Source organism: Mirounga leonina, unplaced genomic scaffold, assembly GCF_011800145.1.
Source record: "Mirounga leonina isolate KUSES-001 unplaced genomic scaffold, KU_Mleo_1.0 Mir_174, whole genome shotgun sequence".
Taxonomy (NCBI): domain Eukaryota; kingdom Metazoa; phylum Chordata; class Mammalia; order Carnivora; family Phocidae; genus Mirounga; species Mirounga leonina.
In genome coordinates this window covers 25,403,371-25,419,576 of record NW_023270451.1, presented here as the reverse complement: position 1 = coordinate 25,419,576, position 16,206 = coordinate 25,403,371, and the positions used below count along the sequence as shown (strand labels likewise).

The following is a 16,206-nucleotide window of genomic DNA, read 5'->3' as shown; positions in this document are numbered from 1 at the left end:
CCTAGATGGTTGTTTGGAGGATTTCATCAAAAAGCAAAAAGTGGGGCGCCTGGGTGGCTCAGTTGGTTAAGCGACTGCCTTCGGCTCAGGTCATGATCCTGGAGTCCCGGGATCAAGTCCCACATCAGGCTCCCTGCTCAGCAGGGAGTCTGCTTCTCCCTCTGACTCTCCTCCCTCTCATGCTCTCTGTCTCTCATTCTCTCTCTCGCAAATAAATAAAATCTTAAAAAAAAAAAAAAAAGCAAAAAGTATTATTCTAAAAATAGGATAAACAAAGTAGTTAAGTCCTATCTCAAAAAAAAAAAAAAAAGCCATAATTTATCCAGATTTCAGAAAATAAGCTCTTGGGAAATTTTCCCAAGAAATGTAAATCCTTTGTTTAAATTATACCATATTCAATTAAAAAGTACTGAAAGATGAGTAACCAACAAAGATTAAGGTAACAATAACTATTAACCACTATGTTACTTACCAGTGACAGGGATACAAGTACTTCCTGTTTATTTCATCACTTAACACTTCTAACCACCCTCTGAGGTATTTCTGTACCTTTTAACATATGAGGAAATTGATGCTCAAAAAGGTCAGGTCACTTGGCCACTATACTGGGGCTAGGATTATAGTTTAAATTTCAAAGCCCATACTTTTAATATTTGCCATCAAATGAGCAGCTGAAATTAAATTTGGCCATATAATTACATTCAGAATGATATCCCTTCTAACTCTAATACTTAAGCACTGACAAGGGAAAGCTACTTTTAAAATACACCATTTTATTTTTATTTTTTTTAAAGATTTTATTTATTTATTTGAGAGAGAGAGTGAGAGAGAGAAAGAGCACAAGAGGGGGGAGCGGGAGAGGGAGAAGCAGACTCCCTGCTGAGCAGGTAGCCCGATGCGGGACTCGATCCCGGGACTCCAGGATCATGACCTGAGCCGAAGGCAGTCGCTTAACCAACTGTGCCACCCAGGCGCCCTAAAATACACCATTTTAGAGAATAACCATTCTGGAAAGCATATTAAACAGAAAAAAAAAAAAAAAGCCTAAAAAATGTTACTACGATTAGGTATCAAATTTGCCATCAAAATAAGTACGAATATTATTTTATTGGATTATATGTAGAGGAGTCAAAGATAATTTCTAGATCCGACACAGTGACTGTAACCCAAATTTATTCAATTTTTTAAAAAGTAATAAAAACACTTTTATTAAACACTTCTATTGAACACGTTTAGGTAAAATATCTTGAGTTTATAATCCCAAATATCAGACTAGTAGTAAAAATTGAAAAATAATTTGAATCTATTTTCATGGTCCACATACACTGAAATGCAAAACAAATATAACAGACATCTTATAGGACTATTTGGGCTTCAGAGAAAATATCAGGAGGCTAACACACAGGCATAAACAATCTTAAAAATGTCACCCTTTATGACTACAAACAAGCAGATTATTTATATTCTAGACTTTGTTTTTATTATATTGTATTTCCCAAAATTATAAATAGATATAACCCTATTATAAATATAAATTCAATAATTTTATCAAACTTTAGCTAAGGAGAAATGAAAATATATTATGATAGTTTAACATTATTTAAAGCTGAGTTTTCATATTTAGGACATAGAAAATTTGAAAGGAACACTTTAACTGAAGTAATTTTAAAGGTAAAGATAAAGGTTATATTTTAGTAAAATGAAGTCAGGAAGATTTACTTAAAAGAAAACTGGAAAAAAGTCCCCTTTATAGCAATCTTTGTTAAAAAAAAAAATATTCTAACAGGAATATTCCTAATTCTTTCCATTTAAAAGAAGACTGCCAACTAGATGAGATGTTTACAGTAGATATGCAATAAATATACAATGTTTTCCCTGAAAAGGGCCTTTTATACCAGATCTCAAAGTAAAAATAAATTGAATCCACTTCTGTTCAGTATTTAGGTCACACCTCAAACTAATGTAATTGATGTTAATTCCACCAAGTAAAACTGCTACCATGAAAGCTCTTAAAATTCTTTAGCTTAAGATATTTTTCTTCAAAATCTATACAATAATTTTTATGCTTACTTTTATTTTATCTGTGAAGTTGAATACAACTTCAACTATGAAATTCAGTTCAGTAGTCTGTATATGCCAGGTAACAGAGAAGCATGCCACAAATCCTTTGTATTTCTCTCCTATTTAGCTGTGAAAACGGAAAATAATAAAATTTTTAAATAAAGTTCCTGAATTGGCCCAAATATACTTACTTTAAGAAACGTATATTTAACACGTAACTGTCTCCAAAATGACCTAACATCTCCCCAACATCTCCCAGGTTACCTTCGAAAAAACAGAGTATTCCAAACTAGGAGGGAATCTGACAGTAGGACACACTGACGCAGGTTAAGCTGAATGGTTAGACACCTATAATCTTGCATTGGCTTTGTGTTCAGGAAGATGCTCTTAGATGGTGAGCATAAGATGATGAATTAATAAAGAGAGAAATCTTTGAAGACAAATGAGGACACTAGAAAACAAAAGGCTGAAAAACTGAAAATTTTATAACATGTTCCCCTGAAATGATACATATTTTTCTCCTCAGAAGAGAAAAAGTATTAAGATACATTCTCAATTTAGGCTTTTCTTAGGAAGACAATAACGGTCTGTGCCAAAAGATTTCTTACCTTGAAATGAAAGTGTATGAAGGAAAAGACTCCTTAAGAAATACATACCAACCATACCTTGATGAAATTTATTCTCCAGTGTGGGGTAGGGGTTCTCCAATTCTAAAGGTAAAAAATTGGTCATTTTATTCTATTTTAAAAGATATACAGATTTTACTGAAAAGATAGCCAATTTCAGCTTAGCAGATGTAGGTTCAAGGTCTGTTCTTTGTTATTCCAGAAACTCTGCTTGCATAGTGTTCATAATTTCAAAAAACCCTATAAAGCTCTTCCAAAATGAACTTTTTCAACCTACTGAACAGAATTCATGCCCACACGCTGATGCTCACTTCAGCAGCACTTGTCTCTGTGAAGCACATCAAAATCACTCAAACATCCAATTGCTGATTTGATAGAATGATTTATTTTCCCATTACAGGAAAGTCATGAGTGGCTTGCTCTGAGGTACATTTTTGAGCTATGAAGGACATCTATTAGAAAGCTCCACACTTGAAGGTTTCTCTTTAGATGGTAACATTTTATGGCTGGACAGTCTCTGCAGGTACCAGATTTCCTGTCGTATCCAACTGCATACATTTACATGTGCATGCAGAAACGGGACACTCTGCATGGTCCCTAAAAAAAATACGTCAAGTAACAGTTAAAAATCTAAATTAAGCATATACATACATACATTTACCTATGTACCTATCTCTATGCAGAATGTAATTTTCAAAATGGCATTTGAAAAAATACAGGAATTAAAACCCAAAGACAAAAAGCATGAAAAGAATGAAATAAAAAATGACTGACAAGCTGAATTGGGGAGAAAGTTACTGAAAAGTGAATAGCTTTACCTTTTAAATATATAACAAGATACATGATTTACAGTTATGAAAATGGCAAGAATGTCCTCAGAGTTTTAATTAAAGCCAATGTGACAAACTGGGTGTAAAAGTTATAGCAATGAGGAGTAAAGGGCCACTGGCACTATTTAAAGTAGAATTAAATATGGCTTGAGTCTCTATTGCATGAAGTGCTTACTTACTACATAAGAAGTTTATTTAGATGATAACTGATACAGTTGTTTGATATGCATACTCCATCATTTAATTTCTAATTTCAATTACATACTGTGATAGGATATTAGGTTAGTTGTAAAAAAAAAAAAAAAAAGCAAAACTATAAACATATCCTCTCTCCAAATAATGCTATTCAAACATTTAATCCATACATAATATTTAAACTATTTATTTTTAGTATTAACTTTATAGTTTAAGATTACATAGGATATCTAATGACAGAAATGTCGGACACCACCTTTGTTAACTCAAGTGACCGCAAAAAAGAAATTTATCCTTTGGCTATATACACCTGAACTATTTAAAAGGCCATTTGCTCTACTTCCTCTAACTCCAAGCCTATTAAAGAAGAAACATACTGATTACCTGAACCAACTAAGCATATGACCAGCATGTCCACCATGCCTGCAATTGTGACACCATGTGAACCAGTTGTTAAATTGAGCTAATTTTTTATCCTTGCTCAAGTCTACTTTTTCATCTGATTTGGATCCTCCTATGGGTTAAAGAAAATTATCTTCATTAACTGTCAAAATATTTTATTCAAAGCTTCTTAAAAGGTATTTCTAAAACTATGTCAAAATACAAATCACACGTCATATTGAAATAGCAATTTTAATGCCATGATCTAGTTTAGATTGAAAAACTACTGGATAACAGGGGTTTCCTTACATTTTTAATACTCAATAAAAAATGGAAAAATTTAAATTATCAAACCCACTAAGAAGATCTGAATTAACAACTTTAGAAAAACTGTTTTAAATCTTCCCACAGAGAAAATACCATGTCCAGTTTATAGGTGAGTTCTACAAAACCCTGAAGGAATAGGTAATTTTCATCTATACAAACTCTTCCAAAAAACATTGGGGAAAATGCCCCAATGCACTTCCTGAGGCTGGCATAACTTTAATAACAAAATCAGACAAAGATAATATGAGAAGGCAGATTACAGGCCAATCTCTCTCCTTGAACAGACATAAAAATCCAAAGGAAAACATTAGCAAACAGCATTATTTGCTAATTCTACTTCTAGGTATATACACTAGATAAACTTCTGTACATGCTAAAAGGATTCATATGCAGAATTGTTCATAACAGCATTGTTCATAACAGTAAAAATCTGGAAACAACCAAAAGTGCCCACAACCATAGTAGAGTGGAAAAAACTGTGTTACAGCCACGAATGGAATACCAAATACTAAGGAAATATGAATAAACTACAGTTACATTCATCAGCATCATTAAAAGTAAAAAAACCAAAACCAATGTTGAGCAAAAAAACACAAGCCAAAGGATATATCCCATAAGATTCATTCATATGCAATTTAAAACAGAGACAAAACTAAACATGTAATAGAACTATACAGATAACCAAGGAACAAAGTAACACACAATTTAGGGCAGTAGTTACCTCTGGGAAAGAGGAAAGAGATTGTACTAGGCAGGGAATAATGAGCAAAGGCGCTGGTACAGCCAATGTTATCTTAAGCAGGACAGAGGCTTCAATGATGTTTGATTTTTCATAGTACCTGATATATATATATTCCTATCTATGTTACAGTTCACAAAAAAAGTTGAAGAAACATGTATTATTATGCATGCATGTTTATATGTGTATATCTTCACATATATATTTATATAACTTTCAGTGCTCAAAAAATGCTCATTCTATTAATTTTGGCTATCTTAATATGTTTTCTTTTATTCTAAAACAGATCAAATTAAAATATTTTAAGATCATATATAATTAGGGACAGGAATAGAAAAATGAGTAAGTAAAAATATTAAGTTTAATTAAGCAGTTGTGTACCTATTAACACATGATGCTGTGTTCAAAATTTTACCTAGACCACTGCTGGTCATAATTTAATGACCACAAGGATAGTCTTACAAATAGGTTTTTTTTTAAAATACCCATCTGTTTTTGCTAAAGATAGTGAGGTAGAAGGATATCTAGGTGGTTGAAGGTGTAGTTAAGATGTAAATACACTGAAATTCATCCTAAAAGCGTCATAAAAATGATTAACAATGAAAGGAAAGAGGAAGAAAACAAAAAGAAAGAAAATACAGACCTTTTAAAGATAAACTATTTTATATTGTGTATAGCTCATTAAGTGATTTTCACTTTGTTTTTGTAACTTCTAACACATGGAAAACAGACTGGATCCAGGACAGTTTACTTCTTATGTTTCTCTGATGATGCTAAAAATACTAAGGTCTACCTCACTGCCACCTGAAAAAGGCTTTTTAAAGATCAAATAGCTTTAGCAAATGATATATAAGGGGTAAATAACCACAGTATATAAAGAACTTATGTAACTCAACACCAGAAAACACACAATCCTATTAAAAAATGGGCAGAGAACCTGAATAGATGTTTTTCCAAAGACATACAAATGGCTCACAGACACATGAAAAGATAATACGTCAGTAATCATCAGGGAAATGCAAATCAAAACCATAATGAGATATCATCTGACCCCTGTCAGAATGGCCAGAATCAAAAAGGCAAGAAACAACACATGTTGGCAAGGATATGGAGAAAAGGAAACTCGTGTGAAGTGTTGGGAATGCAAACGGAGCAGACATTGTGGAGAACAATATGAAGTTTCCTCAAGAAATTAAAAACAGAATTACTGTTTGATCCAGTAATTCCAATATTGGGTATTTACTCAGAGAAAATGAAAACACTAACTCAAAAAGGTATATGCACCCCTATGTTTATTGCAGCATTATTTACAATAGCCAGGACATGGAAGCAACCTAAGTCTCCATCAATAGATAACTGATAAGGATAGATAATAGATAGATGACAGATAACAGATAAGGATAAGGAAAATAGATAAGGATAAGGAAAATGTGGTATACATATACAAGTAATATTACAAAACCATAAAAAGAATGAGATCGCATCATCTGAGACAACATGGATGGACCTAGAGGGTATCATGCTAAGTGAAATAAGTCAGACTGAGGACAAATACCATACAATTCCACTCGTAAATGGAATTAAAAGAAAAAATAGACAAAAAGCAGAATCAGACCCATAAATACAGAGAACAAACTGATTGATGGTTTCCAGAGGGAAGGTGTGTGTGGGGGGGCGGTTAAGCAAAATGGGTGAAGGGGAGAGGGAGATACAGGCCTCCAATTATAGAATGAGTAAGTAACAAAAGGCAGAGCGTAAGGAACACTGTCAATGATACTGTAACAGTGATGGTAACTACACTTGTGGTGAACAAGGCACAAATCAACTTGTCAAATCACTAAGTTGTACACCTGAAACTTATGTAACATTGTGTGTCAACTATACTCAAAAAACATCAAATAGTTTTAACTTTCATTTTTTTTATTTTCTTATTTTAGATAGTTTTAACTTTTAAAAGATTCATAGTGAATTACAAAGATAAGTGCTACAGAATAGTTGAGGGAAACTAGGGTTTCACACAGTCACTAACTACTACTACTACTACTAAAAGTAAGAAGGAAACCAGTATATAATCTACCTTTAAAAAAGGTATCACTCCTATACATTAAGCTCTATAAGGGCAGGGATTTTTGTGTTTTGTTCACTGTAACATTCCTAGCACTTAGAAAAATAGGTGCTAAATAGATACATGTTGAATAAGTAACATTTATAATGTTAAATATGTTTATAACTAAACATTATAGTTATAAAAATTTATAAATAATTATAAAGGTTTATAATTATAAGCGTTATTTTCAATAGAGTTCCAATCTTTAAAGCACAACTAAGCATAAAAATATGCAACCCTCAGTTAAATAAGCTTATGGAAATCCTGGCCATTTGGATCATGAACCATGATGGATGATGACATCTCTAATTTCAGGCAAAGCATCAGGGGAGTTTGTACACCTCAATCTTTAAACTGCCTTGAGCTAGCGTTTTATTTCTATCAGGTCCTGTCTTATTTTGGAACTCAGAATCTTCTGATTTTATATATTAAAAAAGAATATGCTTATTACAGCTAACCCTTGAAAAACATGAGTTTGAACTGTGTGGATCTGCTTACATGTGGAGTTTTTGCAGCATGGCACTGTAAATATATTTTCTCTTCCTTATGATTTTCTTAACATTTTTTTCCTAGCTTACTTTACCATAAGAATACAGTATATATTACACAAAGCATATAATACGTGTTAATCAACTGTTTTTGTTATCAGTAAGGCTTCGGTCAACAGTAAACTACTAGTAGTTAAATTTTGGAGGAGTCAAAAGTTATACCTAGATTTTTGACTATTCAGAGGTTGGTGCCACTAACCCTCATGTTGTTCAAGGGTAACTGTATTTTGTAATTAGCTCAGCAATCCTTTAAAGATCATATTCAGGTTTCCCTAATTTTCCTACACAAATTTATTTCCTATCAGTCTACTTTCCTAGGCTCTTGTCATACAGATGCAACTGCTAGTTCCCATACACTCTCTGTACTTAAATTCACCAATGTCTTTACTGTAGTTCATGCTTTTCATTCTTTGTCTACACCTGGAAAGTCTTCTCTAAATCTTCACGTATTAAAGTTCCCAAACTTGGGGCGCCTGGGTGGCTCAGTCATTAAGCGTCTGCCTTCGGCTCAGGTCATGATCCCAGGGTCCTGGGATCGAGCCCTGCATCGGGCTCCCTGCTCCATGGGAAGCCTGCTTCTCCCTCTCCCACTCCCCCCCTGCTTGTGTTCCCTCTCTCACTGTGTCTCTCTCTGTCAAATAAATAAAATCTTTAAAATAAATAAATAAATAAAGCTCCTAAACTTTTTTAAAGGACCTGCTTAAACAGCATCTTCTTTCTAAAGTTTTCCTGATATCCTTCAAACAGAAGTAATGTTTCCCTCTTTCAAAATTCTAATACTTTCTTCATACAATATTCTTTATTCACCTCAGGGAGCTAAACATGTTTCAGAATACAGAATGTTTGGGACTTTAGAAAAATAATGAGCAAATATAACAATTCCAGGAAAGTTTGAGGCAGCATTCTGTAATCAAAGACCTTAACATGTCAATTCTGAACAAGTGTTTTGTTTTTGTTTTTGATCATATGAGATTATTGTAAAGTCGTTAAGAAAACTGGATTTTCAGATCTTTTTAGAGATTCTGGAATAACAGATAAGGGATTCTGGATCACTATTTATTTTCTTAAACATATCATTTCTTATTTTATCCATGCTCATTGTACACTATAAGCTCCACAAGGATCTCTGATTCATCTCAGCATTATCAGTCTTACCTTAGCAAGGATTCAAATATATACAAAAAATTATTACTGAAGCAAATTTCAAATAAAATTTCTGAAGCAAATATGGAAAAATGTTAACATTTTATAAACCTGAGTGTTGAATATTCATTAAATTAACAATCTCCATAACAGAGAGGTTGAAATGTTTTGCCTTTTCTTCATTTTGAAAACCAATTTTCTCATTTTTTACCTATTTCAAAAATAAAAAAGATTGAAAAGTTAATATCTAGCAAAAAAGAACAGCACTCAGGCCATTATGGCTTCCTGCGGCTTACAGTCTGAAAAATGCATTGAATTTAACTATTTTTATGTATCCCAGTTCATATATAACTTATTTATGCAATATTTTGCCTTGTTCTATCACTGTAGTAGATTTTTATTCCAAATTATTTTCTATTTACTAGTATCAGGACCATAAAAGTGATCAACATGCAATATATAAAATGAAAATCCTTGATTAAAATTTAAATCAAAATATATAAATTTGAAAACATTACAAATTGCCTTTGTTTAATCTAACCTGAAAATTACTCAGCCAATGATACCAGCAAACCTCTTTCACAGATGTTAATGTAACAAATAAAACAACTGACGTGAACCAACTGCAGAACAGAATTATAAAATTTCATAACTAAAAAGAATCTCCGTCTAACACCTTATATGAACGAGGCCTAAAGTAACTCTTAATGTTACAGACTGAATGTCACAGAACTAGAACTAATAAAATAAGCATCCTGACACCATATCCAGTTCTTGATTATACCAGTATGCTAAATACTCAAATGTTTTTAATTAAAATTTCTGCCATAGTGTAATTTTCAAGGTAAATAAATAGCTCAAATATTTCCAGCCACTGGGTACATTATATTCAATTATCTACCGTTCTCAAAATTTTTTTCTATAGGTACCATAAGCAGGAAACAATAATCCTAACATTTCTAACCATTAAAAAAATACATATGTTCACTAGGTAACTGACAAATATAGCAGAAGCAGCACCAAACTTGGAAGTAAAGGGATGTGATTTCTAAACTAACACTTTCTCCAAGTATTTCACAGGTAGATTTTGAAGATTAAAAAAGAGAATGTGAAAGTGCTTCGAGACTATCAAAAGCTCTTTTATGTGTACAAGGTATTTTTAAAAAATGACGGTGCACTGACTTTTAAACAAAAAATCTGAAGGAACTCCTCTTAGAAAAAGTGGTAAGAAAACAGTATAATTATAGGATTACTTAATATTTAAGCTCTTTTCACAAACTTCAAATTGGCCAGCATTTGTGAGGTTACTTGTGATATCATGAATATAGATTTTACTTTTAATGTATAGATTTTACAAATTCCAGGAAATACAAAACCTATGAGCCAGCAAAGTGGCTTGCTCTTAGAAATAAAGAAACTCAACTTTGTATGTCTTCTACTGACAACATTAAATCAATTATGTAGGAACAATTTCAGCTCAGAAAATATATTATAGAATTACGTCATACCAGGACAGCTAGAAACAGGTGTTCCCATATTAATGAGGCAAAGTGCACATCGAGGAAGGGGTTTTCGACAGCCAGGGCAACTTGTGACTTTAGATTTTGTTGGTGAACCACTGACACCATACTGACTAAAACCTCTGCCCTGATGAGGCACAGTTGAACAGCTGTAGGAGATCGACTTGCCACAAAAATTGCAACTCACAAACACCTATACAACAAATGAAAGGAGGAATAAATATAATGCAAACTTTATAAATAAAATTCAAAGTCTGATCCTAACAAATTACTCTTAAATAATTTTTAAGGTTTATTTTATATTATAAAATAATTTGTTATCCAAGAAATTTGATTAGCTTTCATCTAGGATTTCCACTCAGCAGTGACATTGAGTACTTCCTCTCTGTTACCTCTAGTTATATCCTTTCTAACACCACTGACATCTGCAGAAAAACTTGGAAACATCAGATAACAACATTTTAGAAATAACAAAGACTTTAGAATTCACACTGGAACATTATAAAATAACCCAATATAAGTTCTGATCCAAAGTTCAATGATTCCATCTTCTCAACAAAATTTTCTTGTAAAGAAAACATTCATTTCTAAGACAAAAAGGAGTTAAGGACCCTATAATGTCAAATAGCTAGAATTTTAGAATAATAGTAATAGAAAATGTTCATTTTGCTTTTAAATTCCTGGCCTCTTAAACACTTACATAGATTAGTAACAAATATTATCACGTAATGCTATTTTACAAAAACTCGGGTTGTTTTAAGATAATCACTAATTTCTCAACTTTCTAAAATAAGAAAACAGCACCATCCAGTGCTCACATTGAGGATATACTCAGTATTTAATGTCCAAATTTAGATACAGTGATCTCATGTCATGTGTTTTATGTGATAACTGAGTTCATGTTTTTTAAACTAATATTAAAAGAAAACAATGTCCATGTTAAATTTGACATATAGACATATGTATATACTGTTAGAGAAAAAAGCAAATCCTTCCTTATTACACAGAAATAGTGCAGAAAAATTGAATACATAAATGGAATTTATAAGATAGCATAATAGTTTAGATTCAGAAAGGGCTTGGAATGTACTAGAAAAGCTGAGCCCTAGGATTGATTTAGGTTTACCTAAGACCCTCTAGGCCTGCTGTCGTTTGCACTAGCTCAGACTAAAGCTCAAGCCACCGAGATGATTGTTAGGAAGTGGCAGGGCCCAAAACACAGAATGGTCAAGGATGGAGTGCAGTCTGGGACAGAAAAAGACATCAATAGGAACTCAGTATAAGCAAAAGGATGAGCTAATAATAATTTATTAAATTGAGCTCTAAATTTACCCAATATAACATGCTGTGAACACTTCTCTTTGGGCTACATTAAGCACATGTTACAATTTGATTCTCTCCAAAATAATGTACTTACTTACCTGTGCTAAAGGTTTAGAACTGGGATCCAACTTACTCCTGTGAATATCAAACTCAGCTCGTTTGTGCCAAAACCTCCAGGCATCTAATAAATTTCTATAATTCTCAATCCAGTACTGAACTCTTTCATCTTTAAGAACATCTAAAGGAGAGCCCTAAAAAGAAATCATGAATTAATATAGTTGTTCAAAAATTTTTCTGGCTAAGTCAGAGGATTCCAAATAACATGTGAATATGAGTCACACAGGAGAAATAGGCTCCCTTTTTGCCAAAAGCTGGTTCATAATGAGGATACAGATAAAATAATTGATGGAAGCTTCTTTAATTTACTTTAAGCGGGCCTCTACTAGTGACATAAATATATATTATATTATCATTATACCTGGCCAGGAACGTGTAATTCTCTCTTATTTAAGTTTAAGGACCCAAGAGTAAACAATTCACTTTCCTACTTGAATACAATAAAAAATGATGTGAATACTTTGTCCCCAAAATTAAAACCTCTGCATTCACAAAATCTGTTTACTATCTAATCCAAATGCATACCAAAATTGCTCCATCACATTTAAAATAATACTGAGCCTCATCCTTTGTATCTAGCATGTACTGTGAATGGAGATGCTATTTTTGTATACCTATTTATCGGACAGTTAAACCTGCCTATTCTCTCTCTGGCTCAATTAAAACATACATTTATTACCTTAAAAATTAAACAAAACAAAACAAACAAACAAAAAAAACCCAAAACCAAACCAAAGATGTTCTTCATTCTTTTGCCCCTAGGCCACAATGAAAAGTAACAATTTCTCTACCTTAATTTTACTTGAGTAAGAACTTCAATTTCTTGCCAGTAAGACTCTTCCTAAAGCTGCATTTTCCCTGGCAGCTGTGACACTTCACCTGTGCTTGCTTTGGGTTTTCACAGAATGCCTTTAGCCCTGTCCAGGACAGCTTAAGTTCACATGATAAACAAAGTAGAGAAAGTCTCAATCTCCAATGATGCCATGGGCATTAATTTGAAGCCCAGTTTTTTTGAAAAGTAAAATGTTAGAACTTAATGTATCTAATGGAAAAAGGGAAAAAACCTGTAACAGCTAATAGACAATCTATCTTTAGACATGCTATCAAAACAGAAGAAGCTTATCTTTCACCTATTAATTAGGTATTCATTTCTGTCATCAGAGTTAAATTCTCTTAGCTGATAATATCACTTCTTAAAAAAGTAAACATCTCTTCTAGTCCTGATAATGGCCAACTAGCCAGAACTAAGTACTAAAGTAGAATATAATCCCTAGTTTAAAAAGAAAATTCATAGAAAAAAGAAATCTTCATATCCACTCTTTCCCCTTCCATGGGGATAAACTCAGAAAGCATTTGATCAACTCATATTTGATAAGTCTTCTCTAGATCTGCCCCAAATAAACCTAAAATTAAGCTCCAACAAAATCTGCAGAGGAAAATAGTTCAGAGATTAAGATTGGAAAGGCTTGGGCGCCTGGGTGGCTCAGATGGTTGGGCATCTGCCTTCAGCTCAGGTCATGATCCCGGGGTCCTGGGATCGAGTCCCACTTCGGGCTCCGTGCTCCTTGGGAGCCTGCTTCTCCCTCTGCCTCTCTCTCTCTCTCTGTGCTCTCATGAATAAATAAATAAAATCTTTAAAAAAAAAAAAAAGATTAGAAAGGCTTGGGAAATAACTTGGGCTTCCCACAGATCCACAGTAACAAAACCTGAGACCAAAGTGAGCAGCAAGTAACTGAACTTTTAAAAGCATTAACCAACATTCTTCAGAAAAAGGTAAAAGAACCCAGATCTCTATAATGTACTATACACAACATCCAGTATTCAAATGAAAAAACCACGAGACACAAAGAAACAGGTAAATATAGTTGAAAGTCAAGGAAAAAAGGCAGTCAAAAGAAACTAAGCCTAAAATAGCCCATGTTAGAGTTAGCAGGCAAAATCCTAAATGCAGCTATTAGATATATGTTCAATTAGTGTGCAGATAGAGATCTTAATGAAAAATGTAAACTATAGGGGCGCATGGGTGGCTCAGTCGGTTAAGCGACTGCCTTCAGCTCAGGTCATTATCCCAGGGTCCTGGGATCGAGCCCCGCATCGGGCTCCCTGCTCAGCAGGAAGCCTGCTTCTCCCTCTCCCACTCCCCCTGCTTGTGTTCCCTCTCTCGCTGTCTCTCTCTCTCTGTCAATTAAATAAATAAATAAAATCTTAAAAAAAGTAAACTATAAAAAAATTGAGATTCTAGAACTAAATTGTACAATAGCTAAAATTAAGAATTTCCTGAGAAACTTAACATCAGGTGACATAAGAGTCAATGAACAAATCAACAGCATTTAACCAATTTGAAGAACAGAGAAAAAAAGGATGGAAAGAAAATGATACGTATGGGACACTATCAAATGGCTCAATATACAGGTAATATAAGCCCCCAAAAGAGAAGAGAATGAGATTGAAGCAGAAAAAATATATATAAAGAAATAATACCCCCAAACTTTTCAAAACTAATGAAAAACACTGACTTGCAGATCTAAGAAGTTCAGTGAACCACAAGCAGGGCAGAAAGAAGTACAACTAAGCATCAAGGGTAAACTGCTGAAAATCAAAAGCAGCCCAAGGGAAAATGAAACATTACATAGGGAGACAATAATTATAATAGCTGACTTCTCTTCATAAGCAGTATAAGGCCACTTGCACTCTGTAGCCACATACCTACAGTTTGATTTAATAGATGGTAACCTCATTTCAGTAAGAAAAAAATGATGCACTTTGTTACAGAATGGGCAGTGGCCTGAAAAGTTGCTAACTTTATACTACAGTTTGTGGGCCAGTATCTGTATTTGTTCATAAGAAGGTAGGATCGGAGGGGGCATTTTACTACATTTGCCCAGGACACAGCATGCTATCAAGTGTATGAAAGGACAGGGACAGGAAAGAGGACACCATGAAAGGATAAGATTAACTGGAGGGCTATAATCTCAGGGAAATGCTCTAAATTTTCACCCTATTTCTATCAAAAGTAATGAAGGGAAGCTTTGCCAGAAATCTGTTTTTAACTGCTGGACAGTAAGAATTGAGAGTAAATTGATGAACTGGTTACCCCAAATCATAAAAAGGGAAAATGAGAGTTCAGAGACTTGTAGTATAACTTGCCTTCTGCACTTCAAGTGAGACTGTAGTTCAGATCAAGGAAAGGAAATCTCTTTTGTAGAAGGTAAAGTTTTGTGAACTGGACAAATTAGAGAGAGGTTTCTCTGCTGTTTGAGCTTTATGTAAATTCAACACTGATACTTCCCAAAATGAAAGGAAAAACTGGATAACCCAATAGAGGAAGCTGAGGGACAGTAAGATAAAATAGAAGTCCACTACAGATCAATTGATTAAAGTTAAATGCCTTCTAACCCAAAGCAATTTACACATTTAATGCAATCCCTATCAAAATAACACCAGCATTTTTCACAGAGCTAGAACAAATAATCCTAAAATTTGTATGGAACCACAAAAGACCCCTAATAGACAAAGCAATTCTGAAAAAGAAAAACAGTACTGGAAGCACTACGATTCTAGATTTCAAACTATATTACAAAGCTGTAATCATCAAGACAGTATGGTACTAGCACAAAAACAGACACATAGATCAATGGAACAGAATAAAAAACCCAAAAATGAACCCACAACTATATGGTCAACTAACCTTCGGCACAGCAGGAAAGAATATCCAATGGAAAAAATTCTCTTCAAAAAAGGGTGTTGGGAAAACTGGACAGCCACATGCAAAAGAATGAAACTGGACCACTTTCTTATACCATACACAAAAATAAATTCAAAATGGATGAAAGATCTAAATGTGAGACAGAAAATCATCAAAATCCTAGAGGAGCCCACAGGAAGAAACCTCTGACCTCAGCCACAGCCAACTTCTTACCAGACACATCACCAGAGGCAAGGGAAACAAAAGCAAAAAATGCACTACCTGGACTTCATCAAGATAAAAAGCTTCTGCACAACAAAGAAAACAATCAACAAAACTAAAAAGGAGCCTATGGAATGGGAGAAGATATTTGCAAATGACATTATCTGATAAAGGGTTGGTATCCAAAATCCACAAAGAACTTAACAAACTCAACTCCCAAAAACCAAATAATCCAGTTAAGAAATGGGCAGAAGACAAGAATGGGCACTTTTCCAAAAAAGACATCCAGATGGCTTAAAAGACACATGAAAAGATGCTCAACATCACTTAGCATCAGGGAAATACAAAGCAAAACCACAATGAGATGTCATCTCATACCTGT

At 33.7% G+C, this 16,206-nt stretch overlaps 1 protein-coding gene across 6 annotated transcripts in view; it reads right to left on the bottom strand.

Annotated features, from left to right (window-relative positions):
• Nucleotides 1-2,528: 2,528 nt before the first annotated feature.
• The window catches only part of MIOS (meiosis regulator for oocyte development), a 36,300-nt gene continuing 22,622 nt past the window's right edge, over nucleotides 2,529-16,206 (bottom strand). For all 6 annotated transcript variants that reach the window (XM_035020616.1, XM_035020614.1, XM_035020618.1 and 3 more), the window contains exons 9-12: nucleotides 11,899-12,051; nucleotides 10,466-10,670; nucleotides 4,097-4,226; nucleotides 2,529-3,284 (exon numbers count right to left, since the gene is read on the bottom strand). In XM_035020616.1, coding sequence (XP_034876507.1) covers nucleotides 3,188-3,284; nucleotides 4,097-4,226; nucleotides 10,466-10,670; nucleotides 11,899-12,051 — 585 coding nt within the window. In that variant the 3' untranslated portion in view covers nucleotides 2,529-3,187. The remainder of the gene's footprint in view (nucleotides 3,285-4,096; nucleotides 4,227-10,465; nucleotides 10,671-11,898; nucleotides 12,052-16,206) is intronic.